The 16191-nt window shown below is 36.9% G+C and overlaps 1 protein-coding gene across 3 annotated transcripts in view; it reads right to left on the bottom strand.

The window, feature by feature from the left end:
• The window catches only part of Pign (phosphatidylinositol glycan anchor biosynthesis class N), a 123749-nt gene that overhangs the window by 100015 nt on the left and 7543 nt on the right, over positions 1-16191 (bottom strand). For all 3 annotated transcript variants that reach the window (XR_005873945.1, XM_040738107.1, XM_040738106.1), the window contains exons 5-12: positions 15504-15602; positions 12822-12928; positions 10951-11075; positions 9905-10035; positions 8815-8931; positions 7276-7316; positions 4327-4386; positions 571-663 (exon numbers count right to left, since the gene is read on the bottom strand). Coding sequence is in view for 2 of the 3 variants with exons in the window: in XM_040738107.1 (XP_040594041.1) it covers positions 571-663; positions 4327-4386; positions 7276-7316; positions 8815-8931; positions 9905-10035; positions 10951-11075; positions 12822-12928; positions 15504-15602 (773 nt within the window). In the remaining variant the exon portion in view is untranslated. The remainder of the gene's footprint in view (positions 1-570; positions 664-4326; positions 4387-7275; positions 7317-8814; positions 8932-9904; positions 10036-10950; positions 11076-12821; positions 12929-15503; positions 15603-16191) is intronic.

The raw sequence follows: 16191 nt of genomic DNA on the forward strand, positions 1-16191 counted from the left end.
AAATAAAAAACTTAATTTCAAAGCTAGGACAATGGCTGAGGTGCCTATTTAACATATCCAAGTAGTCCTGGCCTCCAGGTTCTCCCAGCATTCCTCAGCCCATACCTGTTACAGGGTATAGTTGGCATACCCAGTGCTCACCCTGAGCTTTCAGCACAGAGAACTGGGCTGGCCTTCCCCCAGAGGTTCTTCCCTATACAAACCAGCCATGTGGGTTACCTACCCCTTTAGTACTTTGCCCTCTTGACTACTGTGCCTGGTTCCCCTTTTCACCCTCTTCCCCACCCTCCGCTCACATTGGTCAGGGTCAAACCCACTCTGTACTCTCCCAGATGTCCCTGCCTCTGACTGTGCTCTCCCACACATCTACAATAAACCTTCTCCTTCACCATACCTAGGACCAGTCATGTCCTTTCCTTTCCTCGTTGTTTCCTTTTTCATTCATTTATGATACTAGGCAAATATTCAAAACCCAAGGTAATAAGTTATAGCAAATTATTCATTAAAATATAAAATCAAATATTTTACTTAACACACTTAAATTTTATAGTATAGTTCATTGTTTTTCACCTTGAACTGCTCAAGAATCTGTACTGCATTGGTAAGCATGTTCTCTGCTTTGAAGAGACGAGTGTTGTTAAGATAATCCACAGGAAGTGTTCCCTAAAACACAAAACATAACAAGTACTGATAAAGACTATGGTGTTCTGACTATAAAACAAGCACAACCTGTAATCTAGCACTTTGGAGGCCAAGGTGTGGATGGCACATTCCTGGCCAGACTGAGCTAGAGTGAGACTCTTTTTCAACAGAGAAAACAAGGAGCTAGAGAGATGACTCAGCAATTAAGAGCACTTGCTGTGGGGCAGGAGGGACGGCACAATGGACCAGTGGTTAGAGCACTGACAGCTCTTCCAGAGAGCCTGAGAGTTCAATTCCCAGCCCCCACATGGTGGCTTGTGACCACTTTTACTTCCAGTTACAAGGGCTGTGACACCCTCTAGTATTTTCTGAAAGAACCAGGCCTTCATGTGGTAAACAAACACATGTTAAGTACTAACCCAGACATTCATAACATAAAAAAAAAAAATGAGTGGTTAAGAAAAAGGTAAGTGGTGAGGGGATTGAGTGGGGAGAGGAACAGAGGAGAGCAAGAAAAGAGACACATCAATAGTGGGAGTCACTATAGGTTTAAAGAGAAATGTGGCACTAGGGAATTGTACAGAGATCCACAAGGATGACCCCAACTAGGAACCTAAGCAATAGTGGAGAGGCTACCTTAAATGCCCTTCCCCTATAATGAGAATGATGAATACCTTAAATGCCATCCTAGAGCCTTCACACAATAGCTGATGGAAGCAGAAGCAGAGATCACAGCTAAGCACTGAGCCAAACTCCTGGAATCCAGTTGTAAAGAGGGTGGAGTGATGAACAAAGGGGTCAAGACCACGCTAGGAAAACCCACAGAAACAAATGACCTGGGAAAGTGGGAACTCATGGACCGCAGTTTGACAGTTGGTGGACCAACATAGAACCAAACCAGCCCCTGAACGTGGGTGTCAGCAAGGAGCACTGGGCAGTCTATGGCGCTTCTGGCAGTGGAACCAGGATGTATCCCTAGTGCACTAACAGACTTCAGGAGCCCATGGAGGGATACTCTTCAGCCTAGATACACAGGGGAGGGCCTAGGCCCTGCACCAAATGATTTGGCAGATTTTGATGATCCCTCATGGAAGATGTCACCCTCCCTGGGGAGTAGATAGGGGATGGCATGGGGGGGGGAGATTGGAGAGGAGGATGGGAAGGAGAGGGAACTGGGATTGATATGTAAAATAATATTGTTTCTAATTTAAATAAAATTTATTTTTAAAAAAGAAAAAGGTAAGTGGTTAAGGGCATTTGCTACTCTTCCAGAGGACAAGGACTCAATGTCCATCATCCACACTGAGTAGATTACATTTCTGAACAGGTAAACACATATGGCTGGCACACACACACACACACACACACACACACACACACACACACACACACACACCCCTAAAATTAAAAAAAAGGAAAGGAAGAAAGGAGAGGAAGAAAGGAGACAGAGAGAGAGAGAGAGAGAGAGAGAGAAAGAGAGAGAGAGAGAGAGAGAGAGAGAGAGAGAGAACAAAAAAATGCACAGCAAAATAAAATTACTAGGTTAAATGACAAAAATTTTTAAACTATAACTGAAAAAAATTAAAATTTTTCTCACAAACCAAAAATAATGAGATTGATTTAAGCCAATAAAAATCTATCACTAGCAGATGAATGCTGGGATATATACTCTAAATGTTCCTTAAGGTCACATGAGTAAAGACTTAGTCCCCAGCCTGGTGCTACTGGAAAGTAACAGAACAATGAAGAGGTTAAGACCTAATGGGAAGTGACAGAAACTTTGGGGTAGTCATTTGGTCACTAGGGACACTTTTATAAGACTGATATCTTGGTCTTTTTGTATCTTTGTCACAAGGCAAGCAGTTTTGGTTTTGGTCTACCACATACTCCTGTACAATGTGTCCCCATTGGCTATGAGCCAAAAATAAACTTTTTTTTTTAGATTCACTTTTTTTTTATCATTTTTTATTTTAATTTTAAATAGCTTGTTTTACATGTCAATCCCAGTTCCCTCTCCCTCCCCTCCTCCCGCACTCCCCTTCTACCCTCCCTCCCACCCTATTGCCAAATCCTTCCACATAGGGGATATCTAGAGTCTATCATTTTACTCTTGGTAGGGTCAAGGCACTCCCCTAAGAGTCCAGGCTGAGAGAGCATCTCTCTTTGTGCTATAGGCACATGAAGACAGTTTGTATACCAGGGATAGACACTGATCCACAGCTCAGGGCCCCATAGGTTGCCCAGGCCTTCTCACTGACACTCACATTTGGGGGGGGTCCAGATCAGTCCCATTCTGGCCTCCCCACTGTCAGTCTGGGGTCCAAGAGCACTCCCCTGTTCAGATCAGCTGTCTCTGCTGGTTTTGCCAGCCCATTCTTTGCCAATTTGCTCATCACTCCTCTCTCTCTGTCACTGGGTTCCTTGGGTTCAGTTCAGTGCTTAGTTGTGTGTTTGCCTCTGCTTCCATCAGTCACAGGATGAAGGCTCCCAGATGGTTATAGACATCAAGTTCATTATCAGGCATGGGCATTCGAGGTGGTCCTTCCACTATTGCTTAGCTTGCCAATTGATGTTATACCTTTAGATCACTCGAGGTCACTCTGGTGCCTGATCTGTCTTTGATCCTATGATTCCCTCTTCCGCCTATTTTACCCCCACCCCCTCAACTTCCTGTTCCCCCATGACCAACTCCCTTCCTCTTTACCCCCTCTATTCTTCCCAGGTCCCACTACTTTTTTTATTAAGTTGATTATCTAGGAAATTTGTTATAGCAATGGGAAGAAATCTGACTAGTACAACTATGTTGGGCATACTGCTATATGCTCAGTGAATTAAGTATGCTATACACAAAGAATAATCACTATAATGGCCACAGCTATAATACTTAAAAAAAACCAAAAAGGTATAAATACAACACATATAAAACACATGAGGATATTCTATTCAATTTTAAAGCAAAATTACCTTTCATATACACATTCACTTACAAACATGTATGGCAGTCAAGATATTTTTTTTAAAGTTCTGACTTATATTCCATTTTTAACATAAATTTGACTTTGAAAACAAGGTAAGTATGGCTGCTTGTGAGGAGTTATCTTCTTAGTTTATGTTTTGGTTTTCACCATTTCACCAATTCTTAACAACATTACTGCTTCCTGCTGGGGGTCTTCCCCACTGGATGTAATATGATGGAACAGTAATCAGAGGCCCTGTCCTCCTCAGTGGACAAATCAAACAACCTAGATTTGGTTCTTGAGAGTCAAAAAGCAGCAACTATGAGCATAATCTTATTCTACCTGAGGGCTGATGCCTTGAGCTCCACAGCCATGCCAGGGCCCTCTTGGTTCCTGGTTATTTTCAAATATGATCTATGGAATGCAGCGAACCATCAATATATTTTCAATAACTTCCCCTTTAAAAGGACTTGGTTTCTGTTGTTTATAATCAAAAGGTTATTTATATATATATATGTATATATGATGCATTTTTAAAGAAATAAAACATTTAAAGCAAACTTTCTTCCATGTCATATAGTATATATGCAATTATGAGGTATTACCTATTTAGATATAGATAAGTAGGAAGGAATACAGTTTTAAATATAAATAAAGATTATAGGGGGCACATGCAAAGTAAATTTTATTTCTAGATGGAGTATTGGTAATAAGTGTTATTCCTTACCACAGAATTAAGAGGAATGGGAACTCCAATAAGAGATGCCATCAGTGGTGCAATATCAGCCTAGAAATAGAAGAGTTCAAGTCTAGTAAGCCTGTCTGCACTTATAAACCAGAAAAGTGCATTCTCACATACAACTGTATTTGGACTATCACCATACTTATTATAATAAAAAACCTTCAGACATTTATATGTATTTTTATATATCAGTGTCTTTAAGTGCTATTTGCTAGATATGAACTTATGAAAAACTAAATTTGGAAAGTAAACATTAAAGGTCATCAAAACAAAACAAAATCAAAAAGTACTTGCCTATTAGCTAAGAACTTAACTATGTTGTGTGAGTAGTAGCAGACCATTGGGAGAACTGTGCACAAGCACTGAAGGAATAAGCTCCTCAGAAGGAACTCTGGCCAATCAGTGAAGAAAGAAGAGCCCAAATGGTACTGTGGGTATTTTTCAGTTCCACTGTCTCAGAGTCAGGTTTCTGTTTCTTTCTCTACCCACTCCTCAGCCTACTGTAGTGTACTCTGATCATTATCACCCAAAGGCATCTCACCAAAAGGGAAATAACAGATTCTATTTTCCTAAATTTAATCGGCAGTGTTCTACCAGTCCTCAAAATTTGTGAAGTAGTATGATACTTAGAAGTTGGAAGAGAGCTTCAAATACTGGCTTCAGCAGGTTTTTATTAGACTTCCCTGATGACTCAGTTTCCTTACCAGTTAAATATATGTTTCTCCCTTACAAAGTGATAGCAGGATTAAATAAACTTACAATGTACCTAGCACATAATAACCTGCAAAGAAGGGCAGCTTCAACTGCTGCTCTTACCAGGCCTCCCTCTGTTACTGAGTCTTCTGTTTCAATGGGGCTCCTTTTTAAGTGCCTCACTGTTCCTCATTTAGTGTAAGAGTTTGTAAGACTGATGCCCCTCCCAGAAAGCTAGTGGTGTTCACTTTCTCAAGTCTTTTCTCTCCCTCTCATCTCATCTATTCATCCTGAAGCCAGAGAATTTTTGCATGCACACACATACACATGCTCTCTTTTCCCTCCCCGCCTCCATAAGAGCTTCTGGGATTAAGTCTCCAAAGTACATCATGATCTACCAGACCTGTACCTAACTGTTTCTGCCTGGCATCCTATGGTCCCTTGGAATCTGAACATCAGTCTTTTCTAACATTACTCTTGCTTATTCTTCAATCTCAGCTCAACTCTCCATTTCCTAGGAAACCTTTGCTAAGCAGAGTTTACCAGACACATACATCCCATGTTACATATTTGTTTTCTTGGGTATAATCCTAAAAGAAAAATATTATTTTTATTATGCTTCTAGAAACAAATTTTCAAAGAATAAACATGAAACTGAATCCCCAGACCTTGATTTACCCTCCTTATTAAAAATTCCACCTTCCACATGGCCTAGAAACAAGCTACCTGATACTTTCACAATCGCATCCCAGTGATGGCGAGCCCTCTACAAATAGTGAAGATAGCTGCCTAAGTAGCACGTATTCAACACCCTATGCTTAGCACTTACAGATAATACTCAGTCTAAATTTCTTCAGACATACATACATTCTCCTATAACAAAATATCTATAGCTATATTAATTTATACTCTTGTCACACTTTTCCCATTGCATCAGCAAGGATGTTTTTAGGTTAAAATACAGTGAAAAGTCAAATATATATTAATAAAAGAAACAGTAACTTAGATAAAGGAAAGAATTTCTTAATGTAAGCAGTGTAACCATTACAGGAAGTCAAAACAAAATGTAATAAGCATGTAAATTTCAATAGCATTATAGTTAGGGTTTCTATTGCTACAACAAACCACCATGACCAAAAAGCAAGTACGGAAGCAAGGGTTTATTTGGCTTACATTTTAGCATCACTGTTCATCATTGATGAAAGACAGGACAAGAACTCAAACTGGGCAGGTTTCTGGAGACAGGAGCTGATGCAGAGGCCATGGAAGGAGTTGCTTACTGGCTTGCTTCCCATGGCTTTCTCAGACCACCTTCTTATAGAACCCAGGACCACCTTGCCCAGGGAAGGCACCAATCACCATGGGCTGGGTCCTCCCCTATTGATCACTAAATGAGAAAATGCCTTACAGCAGGAGCTCATGGAGGCATTTGCTCAGCTGAGGCTCTTTCGTCTATGATGACTCTAGCTTGTGTCAAGTTGACACACAAAACCACCCAGTATTCATAACAACTCGCTGTGTTACTTAGAAGCAGACTTTGGGGTGGAAGGTATAGTGTATACACTTGTATTTGGAGGAATGCATGCCACACATACAGGAGGTCAGAGGAGGAATTGAGGGTATCTTCTATTGGTCTCCATCTTATATTTTCAGATAGGGTCTCTCACTGGACCAGAAATTTGCTGTCTGCTGAGCAGACTGACTAGTCAGTAAGTTCCTGGCATCTGCAGGTCTTCACCTCCCAACGCTAAGGCTACAGGCACAGGAAGACATGCAGGGATTTTATGTGGGTGCTAGGGATTTATATTTAGGTCTTACTTTCTTAACAAGAAATTTTGCCTACCTAAGACCCCTAGAAGGAGTTTATTTTCAATTGAGAGTTTAAAACATTATTTACTTATTATTGCGTGTATGTGGAAGGATGGGAGAGGAGCGTGCATGTCTCAGCATACATGTGGAGATCCAAGGAAAACTTTGTAGAGTCAATTCCCTTCTGCCAGTCTTAGGTGCTGGGGACTGAACTCAGGTGGTCAGGATTGGTCAAGCACTTTGCCCACTTGGCCATCTCAACAACCCACCTCAAGTTTTTTGTTTTAACTGGCACAAGAAGATTAGTTAGGCCAAAGCACTTGCACTAAAAGTAGTCATTATTCTGTTACTACTACTATTATAACTACCTAGTTTTACATATGGTTCTCTAAATTTTTATAGGGAATAACATAATTAAATTTAAATAGATACCTGATTGACATCTCGCCTCTTCCAGTTTTCCAATTTCCATTCTGACATAGATATAAAACATGATGTTAGGATTTTTAACAAAAGCAAATCGACTTATTTTCAGGCATGCTGGACACTCCATGTAAAGGGTAAGTATTGGAAACTCTCTCTTAAACCAAGTATGAAAAAAAAGGATATTGAAAAAAGCAGAGGGATATTTCTACATAATTTTTAAAAAGAAAAACTGAAAAGTAAATCTTTAGTATTTTCTGTGATTTATTATGCTTTTAACATGTTCATTTGGAAATATAGTGTTCAAAACATCCAAGGAAACAAAGAGGAAAGTACAATCCTAAGGGCAACTGCCAGCAAGATTACTACTCACCACAGCTGTGCTTCAGTTACTAAGGCAAGCCACTAATAGGAGAACAGCCAACATAACCTCCCTCCCTTTTGTGGGTTGACAGAGGTTAGCAAAGTATTTAAAGCTGTAGCTGTGATGCTACTACGATCACTAGCCCCTACTTTTTCAAACAGTATATTAAGTTAGTATTTAAACTCGCTTCATGAGGTAGATCTATATGAGTGCATATATACATCTGCTTTATACGCCATTGGGATACAATGTCATCCTCTACAAAGTTCATGCTCAAGAATAGTTCAATTGAATTATAAATAAATAAATAATATATGCAACAACAACAAAAAACAAACTTAATTTTTAAATAAGCCTATTAGTAAGCTTATGGTTTTATATTAAGCAGTGTTCATAACAATTATTGGCCACATGTGGACCATGAGGGGGACAAACCTGTGCTAGTTACAAAGATCTGTGGAAACAAGAACTATTCCAAAGATAGCACAGTAAAAAAAAAGCTCTCTAAGTTCTATTCATTTGTGCTTAAATAAGTCTGGAAGAATCATAACAGTTTACTGTAGGCCAACGACCTGGCCTGGTATTCTCTGCTAGCACTGACAATATATAAACAACATTATGAAAAATGCAACATGACTAACATGAAAACATGCTGTGCTGTCTTCATCTGAGTCTAGAGAGAAATAACTTGGTACTACAGCTAGCTTTTCATATAAGGGACATATATTTGTAGATTCTGCAATCTCATAATTAATAATACATCTTTTGCTTGAGTTGAAAAATTGTAATTAATTTTATAATTTACCTCTAAGAAACTGTACATTTTCTTATTTGTTTTATTCTTATTTCCTTCTAATCAAATTTTAACATAATAAAAAAGATTGAAATTTCTAATTCCTAAAAAGTCCAAAATAGTTACTGAGAGTGGTTTATTGCAGAATGTTCAACAAATAGTTCTGAGGAAAAAAGAGAAAGGGAGAGAATGCAAACTAACCAACTCCTTGAGTTGGAGCATTTGCATTTGACAAAGATAATGACACAATCAGTAAAATGAGAGATTTAAAATAGTTTGAAGTGATTTATAAAAACACATTGTTTTTTAAATGTCGACTTACTTTAATTTTAGTTGTATATTAAATGCTACATACACAGGCATTTGTGACTATAAAGACAAATATTTGTACCTTTTAAAAATTCATCATCAGATTGCTGAGCTGATACTTTCTCAGGAAACTTGATTCCAGCTCCCCAGGTGACTAAAGGAGTTAAAGTCTCTGAAGGATGGCCAGCCCCATGGGAACCTACAGCACAGACATCACAAAGCATCAGATGAGAATGCAAAACAATCTCTAAATGTTGTGTTTTAAAGAATTGATACACATAAGGCTGGGGAAACTACTGCTGTTTTGCTAAATGGGTATAATGTGACTGTCACATTGCCTTCTCAATAACTATGCTGATATCCATATATTAGGGCTTTTGTAGGCTTTAGTCAAAGGAGCTGCATCTTAAAGTGAGGGACAATACTTGCTGTGATACATAACTGATCAAAGCTTCCCATCTACTACAGGGTAAAGAATACTCTGCCAAACATCCCCAGAAACATGGCGTTCTGCCCAAGCCAGCCAACCACAACGAATCCTCTAAAACAGTGAGCCAAAGTAAATATTTCCTCTTAAGCTGCTCTCATGTACTTTGGTCACAGCTATGCACAAATAACTGACACAAATCCTTTTCTTCCAGCCTCACGGTAAATGGAGCAGTACTTTATAAAATGGAACCCTGCTCACTAGAATTTCATCTTGTGCTTCAAGAGCTCAAACTTCACCTTTATATCACAACGTTCTCTGAGAACAACATTTGCCTTGGGGATCTCACCAGGAGCATGGACTTAACTAACACAGGAGCTCAGTTGTCCTGGCAGTCCTCAGTAATGCATCTTAACTTTGATCACTCCCTTTGCCTCCACATGTATGGGATTCCAGATAAAATTTCTTTTCTAATAGAAAGGTGTGGGGAAAATTGAAAAGTACTTGAGTTTTGTTTTTTTTCCTACTTTTTCACTTGTAAATGAGACTATGTTCTTTTTACAATCAGAAAGATCTTTTTTAGAAGGTCAGACTAAAGAAAAGAAAGGTCAGACTATTTATCATTTTAATCATAAGATTACGTGCTGGACATTTGCGTATTGCAAACACCTGATCTTATGAGAGTAATATTTGTAAGCTATATCTGCACTACTTTCACTAAGGTAGAAATGAAAGACAGACTAACCCCAGTCTGTCATTCCATGGTCAGAGGTGAAAATAAATGCCGTTTTCCCATCATCACCATAAAAATGCTTGAATATTGACACAATTTCCTTCACTCCATCATCAACTTTCTTAATATTGTCCTTATATTCCCTGTTTACAAAGAAACAAAAGAATAAGTTAAATTATTTTAGAGAAACCAAATTTATTCAACCCAAACTCATTAAATTTATAGTCAAGAACTGAAGAAATACTTTCAGATTTAATCTTTACTATTTTAAAATCAGAGTCCCTAGTATGACTAAATATTTTTCCTTTAATGAATTTTAAAACCCTGAAATAGTTTTCAGAAACATTTTAAAAGGAAAATATTGATTAGTAAGTATTTAATAAACACTTTCAAATTCTAAACAGGATAATGGAGACTTTCAAGTTTGAGTCTTATGAACCGTTCTGGTGATCTGAATAAGAAAGTGTCATTATTTAAAGTACAGAATATTCCCAACTTATAAAGTATTTGTGACTTAAATCTACTGCAGTGTTGAGAAGAAACTGTACTCAAGCTTCCCATATAGTTGAACAAAGATAGATTAATAGGAACATATTCCACTAATGAAAACAGTGCATCATCTTAAACTAGGGAAATATGAGATATTCATGCTGGTAATTAAACCAGCAGACATTATAGTTAATATAAAACCAATTCAAAATAAAGAAAAAAATTAAATGATTACTTCTTTCTTATGGTCTGCAAAGCTGAGAATAACACTAAAGAAGTAATAAGCAACACTTTCTACAATTGTTTGCTAGATACAATGTTGATTAAATAAACACTCAAAGGAACTATGTCTTTTGTTATGTGCAAGTCTATTTCACTTATTTTAATGTGCATTATGGTCAAAGTTAGGTGATTTTAACCACTATAAAATTATACATCACATAACTGAAAACATTATACAGGATAGATGTTACATAAACTATTAGTTCTGTTGTCATAATTACAAAGAAAATTTCAAAACAGAAAAGCTATTCCCCACAAGTTCCAATTGAACACATCATTAAAATTACCTTGATGATGGTCGGTGAGCATGTCCATTTGTATCTATTCCTAATAAATGTAAGAAAAAAACGATTTTTTCTTCATTTACTTTTGAGAATAAAGACTGGTTGTTTCTTGCAGCATCAAAGAAGTCCTGCATGTAACAAATGGGGTGGAAACTAGTTAATTTATAAATATCAATGAAATTAATTCATTTTATATTGTTTCATTTTGTCATCAAGACACAGCAACATGAAATTCAGACATTTCTGCCCAAATAATCATTGAGCTATTCTGATATAATAAGGAAAATAATTATAAAAAAGGGCTTCATTTTATATCATTCTTACCACAGATCTACTGTAATTAAAAAAAAAATGAACTAGTTTGTTAAGAAGTAAAGTTTCAACAGTACTGGTGGGAACAGTCCAAGAACATTTACTATATTTAAATACACTTAGAAATGGATCATTTTTCGTCATCCTGCCCACTGTCATTTCAGTAAAACTATAATGTCTTACTAAGATTGTGAGAACTCCTAACTACTTCCTCTTCCATGACTAGGACCTGTTTTGGGTGTCCTGTGGTAGAGAAATGCCACTTAACAAAGTAAAGTTCAGAACTTAATATATTAACATCACAATAATAAACTAGATCCATAAGATTTTCAGAGATAAATAATTCACCCTGACCCACATTCATAAGAATGTATGCAAGTACCTGAGGAGAGAGCTTTAAAATGATTTTAAACAGATCATGATAACACGTATCATTATTGTTTAAATAAGTGTATACAGATTTAAAAGGTACTACCTTTCAACAAGATGAGTATCATTGAAAAAAATAAAGTATTTAAAAGTATGTGGAATAATTAACAGAAATTATTCAAGGATAAAACTGCTCTTAAGCTTCCGTTTGTATTCTCCTTAACTTGAGTTAAAATTTATAGTTTCTTCCAAAACTAGCAAAAGCTTTTAACCACAGACATATGATTTGGGAGGCTATGAAATGCTAATAAGGTAGAGCTCAACATGTGCCTCAACAAGTCAGTTTGAAGCGTTTTTTAAAGTTCTGCTACTTAAAGAAGCTTGTAGGCATTTAATAAAGGCTAGCTGGCTACTCTGTTCTAGCTTATCTGATTTTTCTTTCTTCTTAGGAGATTTCTTTTTTAATGTGTATGTGATGATATGTACGTTTACCAAGTGCCTGAGGAGGCCAGAAGATGGTGTCAGATCCTTGGAACTGAAGTTATCGGTGGTTGTGAGCTGCTCGTTGTCATTGCTAAGGAGCAAACATAGGGGATCTGCGATACCAGCAGGCACTCTTAGCTGCGGAATTGTATGTCCAGCCCCCAATTTTTTTTAAATCTAATTTCTTTATAAAAGTTATTATAAAAGTATTACTCTGAAACAGAATTTTCAAGATACTCCACCTCTCACATGGCCCACTACTAACAGACAAAAGCTCCAAGGTTATAAGAAAATTAAAAGTTGCCTGCAGTAACTCATCAAATGAGAAATGGAAAGAAACTTTTTGTGGATCCTAATCTAGGGCTCATTTTACCTTAAGAAACACAAAGTTTTAAACGTTATTTCAAAAAAGAATTTTATTAGTCATTGTAGAACATCTAATTTCTTTTTAAAATAGCATGGTATAACATCGAATGCTCAGGTTCAGACACGCAGCAAACTAAACTTGAGATGAGTTCACTGAGAAATAAATTTCCAGGACTTTACATAAGTGTGTATTTAGTTATAAACCACTGCATAGTAAATACCTTCCCAGGTGTACTCACATGTAAAACAGGACTTAATGACACTGAGGCAAGAAGGTTCCAAACTATGGCCAGCCTGGTCTACATAAAAGATCCTGTTTCAAAACAAAGCAAAACAACACGCACCTTAACTTTATCAAAAACCCAGGTATCCAGTTTTGTGGCATCGTGGGCACCAAAATCCTCTATTTGAGCATCATAACTATATGTATAAACATGGTCACCACTAGCACCTAAAAGGAAAAAAGAGGAAAATACACAATTAAAATAAACAAAACCAAAACCTTTAGCTGTCATAAAACATGAAATGATCAAAAGTATTTTTGTTGTTGCTTTGAGATAATCTTGTTATATTATCCAAACTAGTCTTGAACTCATGGCCTCAAAATGATCCTCTCCTTAAGCTTCCTGAGTTCTAGGATTACAGGCATGCCCCAGCATACCTGGCTCTACTTAAATAATTTTACAAGTAGGCAGAATTAATTACAAAGTGCTTTATGAAAGAAATAACACTTATTTTATGTGTCATGAATCATGTGATATACATCAACATATTTTTTGTCCAGAAAATAACATATTTAACTTATCAAAGTCAAAATCCTAATATGCAATAAAATAAAAATAAGTTCTCAAGTTTATTTCCATTGAAACCTGTTCTCTCAAGAGGTTACAATATAAAATAAATGAAGATGGCTTGCATAGTCCTTCCTAAAACAAACTAGAACATTTCACTTGTCTTTAAATTATATGTATCTGTCTCAACATAAGGAAATAAATAGTCTGGAACTCTAGTGTATGCCTGTAATTCCAGCACTAGGGAAATAGAGACAAAAAAAATCACAAGTTTGAAGTCAGCCTGACTCAAAAGCAAGGACTAAGGGAAGAAGGTCAAATGCTGCTTATTGCCAAATAAATAGGTGGAAAAATATAAAATTTTAAGATTTGTATCAAGAATCTATCATCAATTCCTGGAGTGGATAAGCTCATATAAGTCATGAAGATGATATAGCATAAAGTAATGACATTCTACATCAGCTCAATTCTAGTGACCCTAAGACTCTGCTCAGCCATTCTTCTTACCACATCACAAATGGAGACATTGAAGGAGCTGGTTATTTACCTACCACACATAATGAAACATTCCTATTGGTCCTAATACAGCTTTCAGTCCTGTACTACCAACGTGGCTAGAAGTAAGATTAATTTGGTAAGCCACAGTAACTTCATCAGCCCTCACTGCTTCTTAAAGAATGAAATATATAAATAGCATATGACACCTGTCTAGTGTAATACCAGTCTAATGAACATCATATGTACAATTCTGAACACATAGTTTGCTTCAGTAGTTCCACTTATATCCATGTTATCTATGTTATAAAATCTTCTCATTAAATGATCTGTCACTTTGCTCCCAGTAAAGATCATTTAGTGACATGAACTTCACCAGCTGACTTTTTAAAACAAATGAATTTTCTAAACAAGAAATGACTTAATACTTGTGGATTTGTGCCCATAAACAAATTTAATAAATTTAATAAATCCAAATGTCGATGCAGTGAACAGTATGTGGCATTTCAATACATTAAATGCCATATTTATATTATATACATTAAGTGTCAAAATTAGGACACAATAAATAGATTAGCCATTATAAATGCTTGAATATTTAAAATCTTATTTAACTATCTGCTGGCTTCTTTAACCAATTATTTAAGTATAAAGAGCCAGACACCAACACTGTCCCCATAAAGAGATCAAGCACTTTGATCTATGATACACATGAATCATTGAATTTTAAAAACAAACTTATAAGGTATACAATATTACAACGCATTTTATATAAAGGAAAACTAGAGCTCAAGTTTATAAGGTTGTTATATGATAGAATATATCATTTCATTGAATTCAAAAATACTAAGAGTGTTATATAGCTATATTTAAAATACAACAAAGGAGAAATTTTGTCTGTTGAACTGACAGTTCAATCCACTGTAGGTCCCATTCCTGGCTTCAGAGGTGATAAAAATCGCTAAAAATGACTAAATACAGCAACATACAAAAATTTAAAAAAAGAAAGCCAGCAAGATGGCTAAGCAGGTAGAGGCACTTGCTACAACCCTGACAACACAGAATATATGGCTCTGGCTGGCCTGAAACTCACTATGTAGGGCATGCTGGCCTCAGGCTCAGTGAGAGCTACTTGCCTCTGCTTCCACAATGCTGGGATTCACCACTACACCTGACTAAATGAAGTTTTTGTTTGTTTTGTGTTTTTACATAAAAAATAAAAAAACTAAGGGATAGTGACAGGGGAATGTCCTTCTGTATATGTTTCTCTTATTGGTTGATGAATAAAACACTGCTTGGCCAGTAGTAGGCAGGAAGTATAGGCAAGGCTACCGGATGAGGAGAATTCTGGGGAGAGGAGGCAGAGAGGGATCAAGAGAAATGCCATGCAGCTACCAGGAATATAGGACACTGGACATTCTCCAATAAGATAAGGCCATATAGAAATACACAGATTAATAGTTATGGGTTAATAATTAAGAGAGAGCTAGCCAAATAATAAGCCTGAGACATCAGTCAAATGGTTCACATTAACGACAAGTCTCTGTGTGTTTATTTGGGACTAAACAGCTGTGGGACCAGGCGGGACAGAAACTCCATCTACAGGATAGAGTATAATTGAGTAATAGACAAGCCTAGTATGTAAGAGGCCCTGAGTTCAGTTTCCAATACTGCAAGGATAAAAAAACATTTATTTTTGACTTATTTGCTACTTGAGGAAATACAATCAATATCCCTTACCTTTGGCAAACATAGGCAAGATATCTGGACTCCCCCAGCTCCATGTGTACTTGCTCTCATTAAAAAGAGAGTCAAATTCTACAGGATTTTCTTTCCATCCTTTGAGTAATGAAGAAAACAATATGGTAAGAAAACGATGTTTAAATAGTATTGATGACAACACATAAAACTCAGATTTTATTAGCATATTATAGCCTATCTTAAAATAAATGGTAGACAATTCATTTATTAAGACTTTTAAATTCTTTTTTTTTTTTTTTTTTTTTGGTTTTTATGAGACAGGGTTTCTCTGTATTGTTTTGGAGGTTATCGGTCCAGCCCGGCCTCGAACTCACAGAGATCTGCCTGCCTCTGCCTCCCGAGTGCTGGGATTAAAGGTGTGCGCCACCACCGCCCGGCAACACTTTTAAATTCTTGATCACAATGTCTAACAAACATATTTTTTCTGTAGAACAGGATGATGACAGACTAAAGTTTAATTCCAGAATCAATACCAGGATGTATTCATGTGAGTAAGACATGCTCAAAGACCTGTCAAAGAATCTCAAAGCACAATCTTAGGGCTTGAGAGATAGCTCAGAGGTTAAAGCACTTGCTGCTCTTACAAACCCAGATATCCTAGGTTTGGTTTCCAGCACCAACACTGGGCGGCTCACAACTGTTAGTATTTAGGCGTTTGTACTGGCCT

Source organism: Mesocricetus auratus, unplaced genomic scaffold (assembly GCF_017639785.1).
Source record: "Mesocricetus auratus isolate SY011 unplaced genomic scaffold, BCM_Maur_2.0 Super-Scaffold_100676, whole genome shotgun sequence".
In the NCBI taxonomy this organism is placed as follows: Eukaryota; Metazoa; Chordata; class Mammalia; order Rodentia; family Cricetidae; genus Mesocricetus; species Mesocricetus auratus.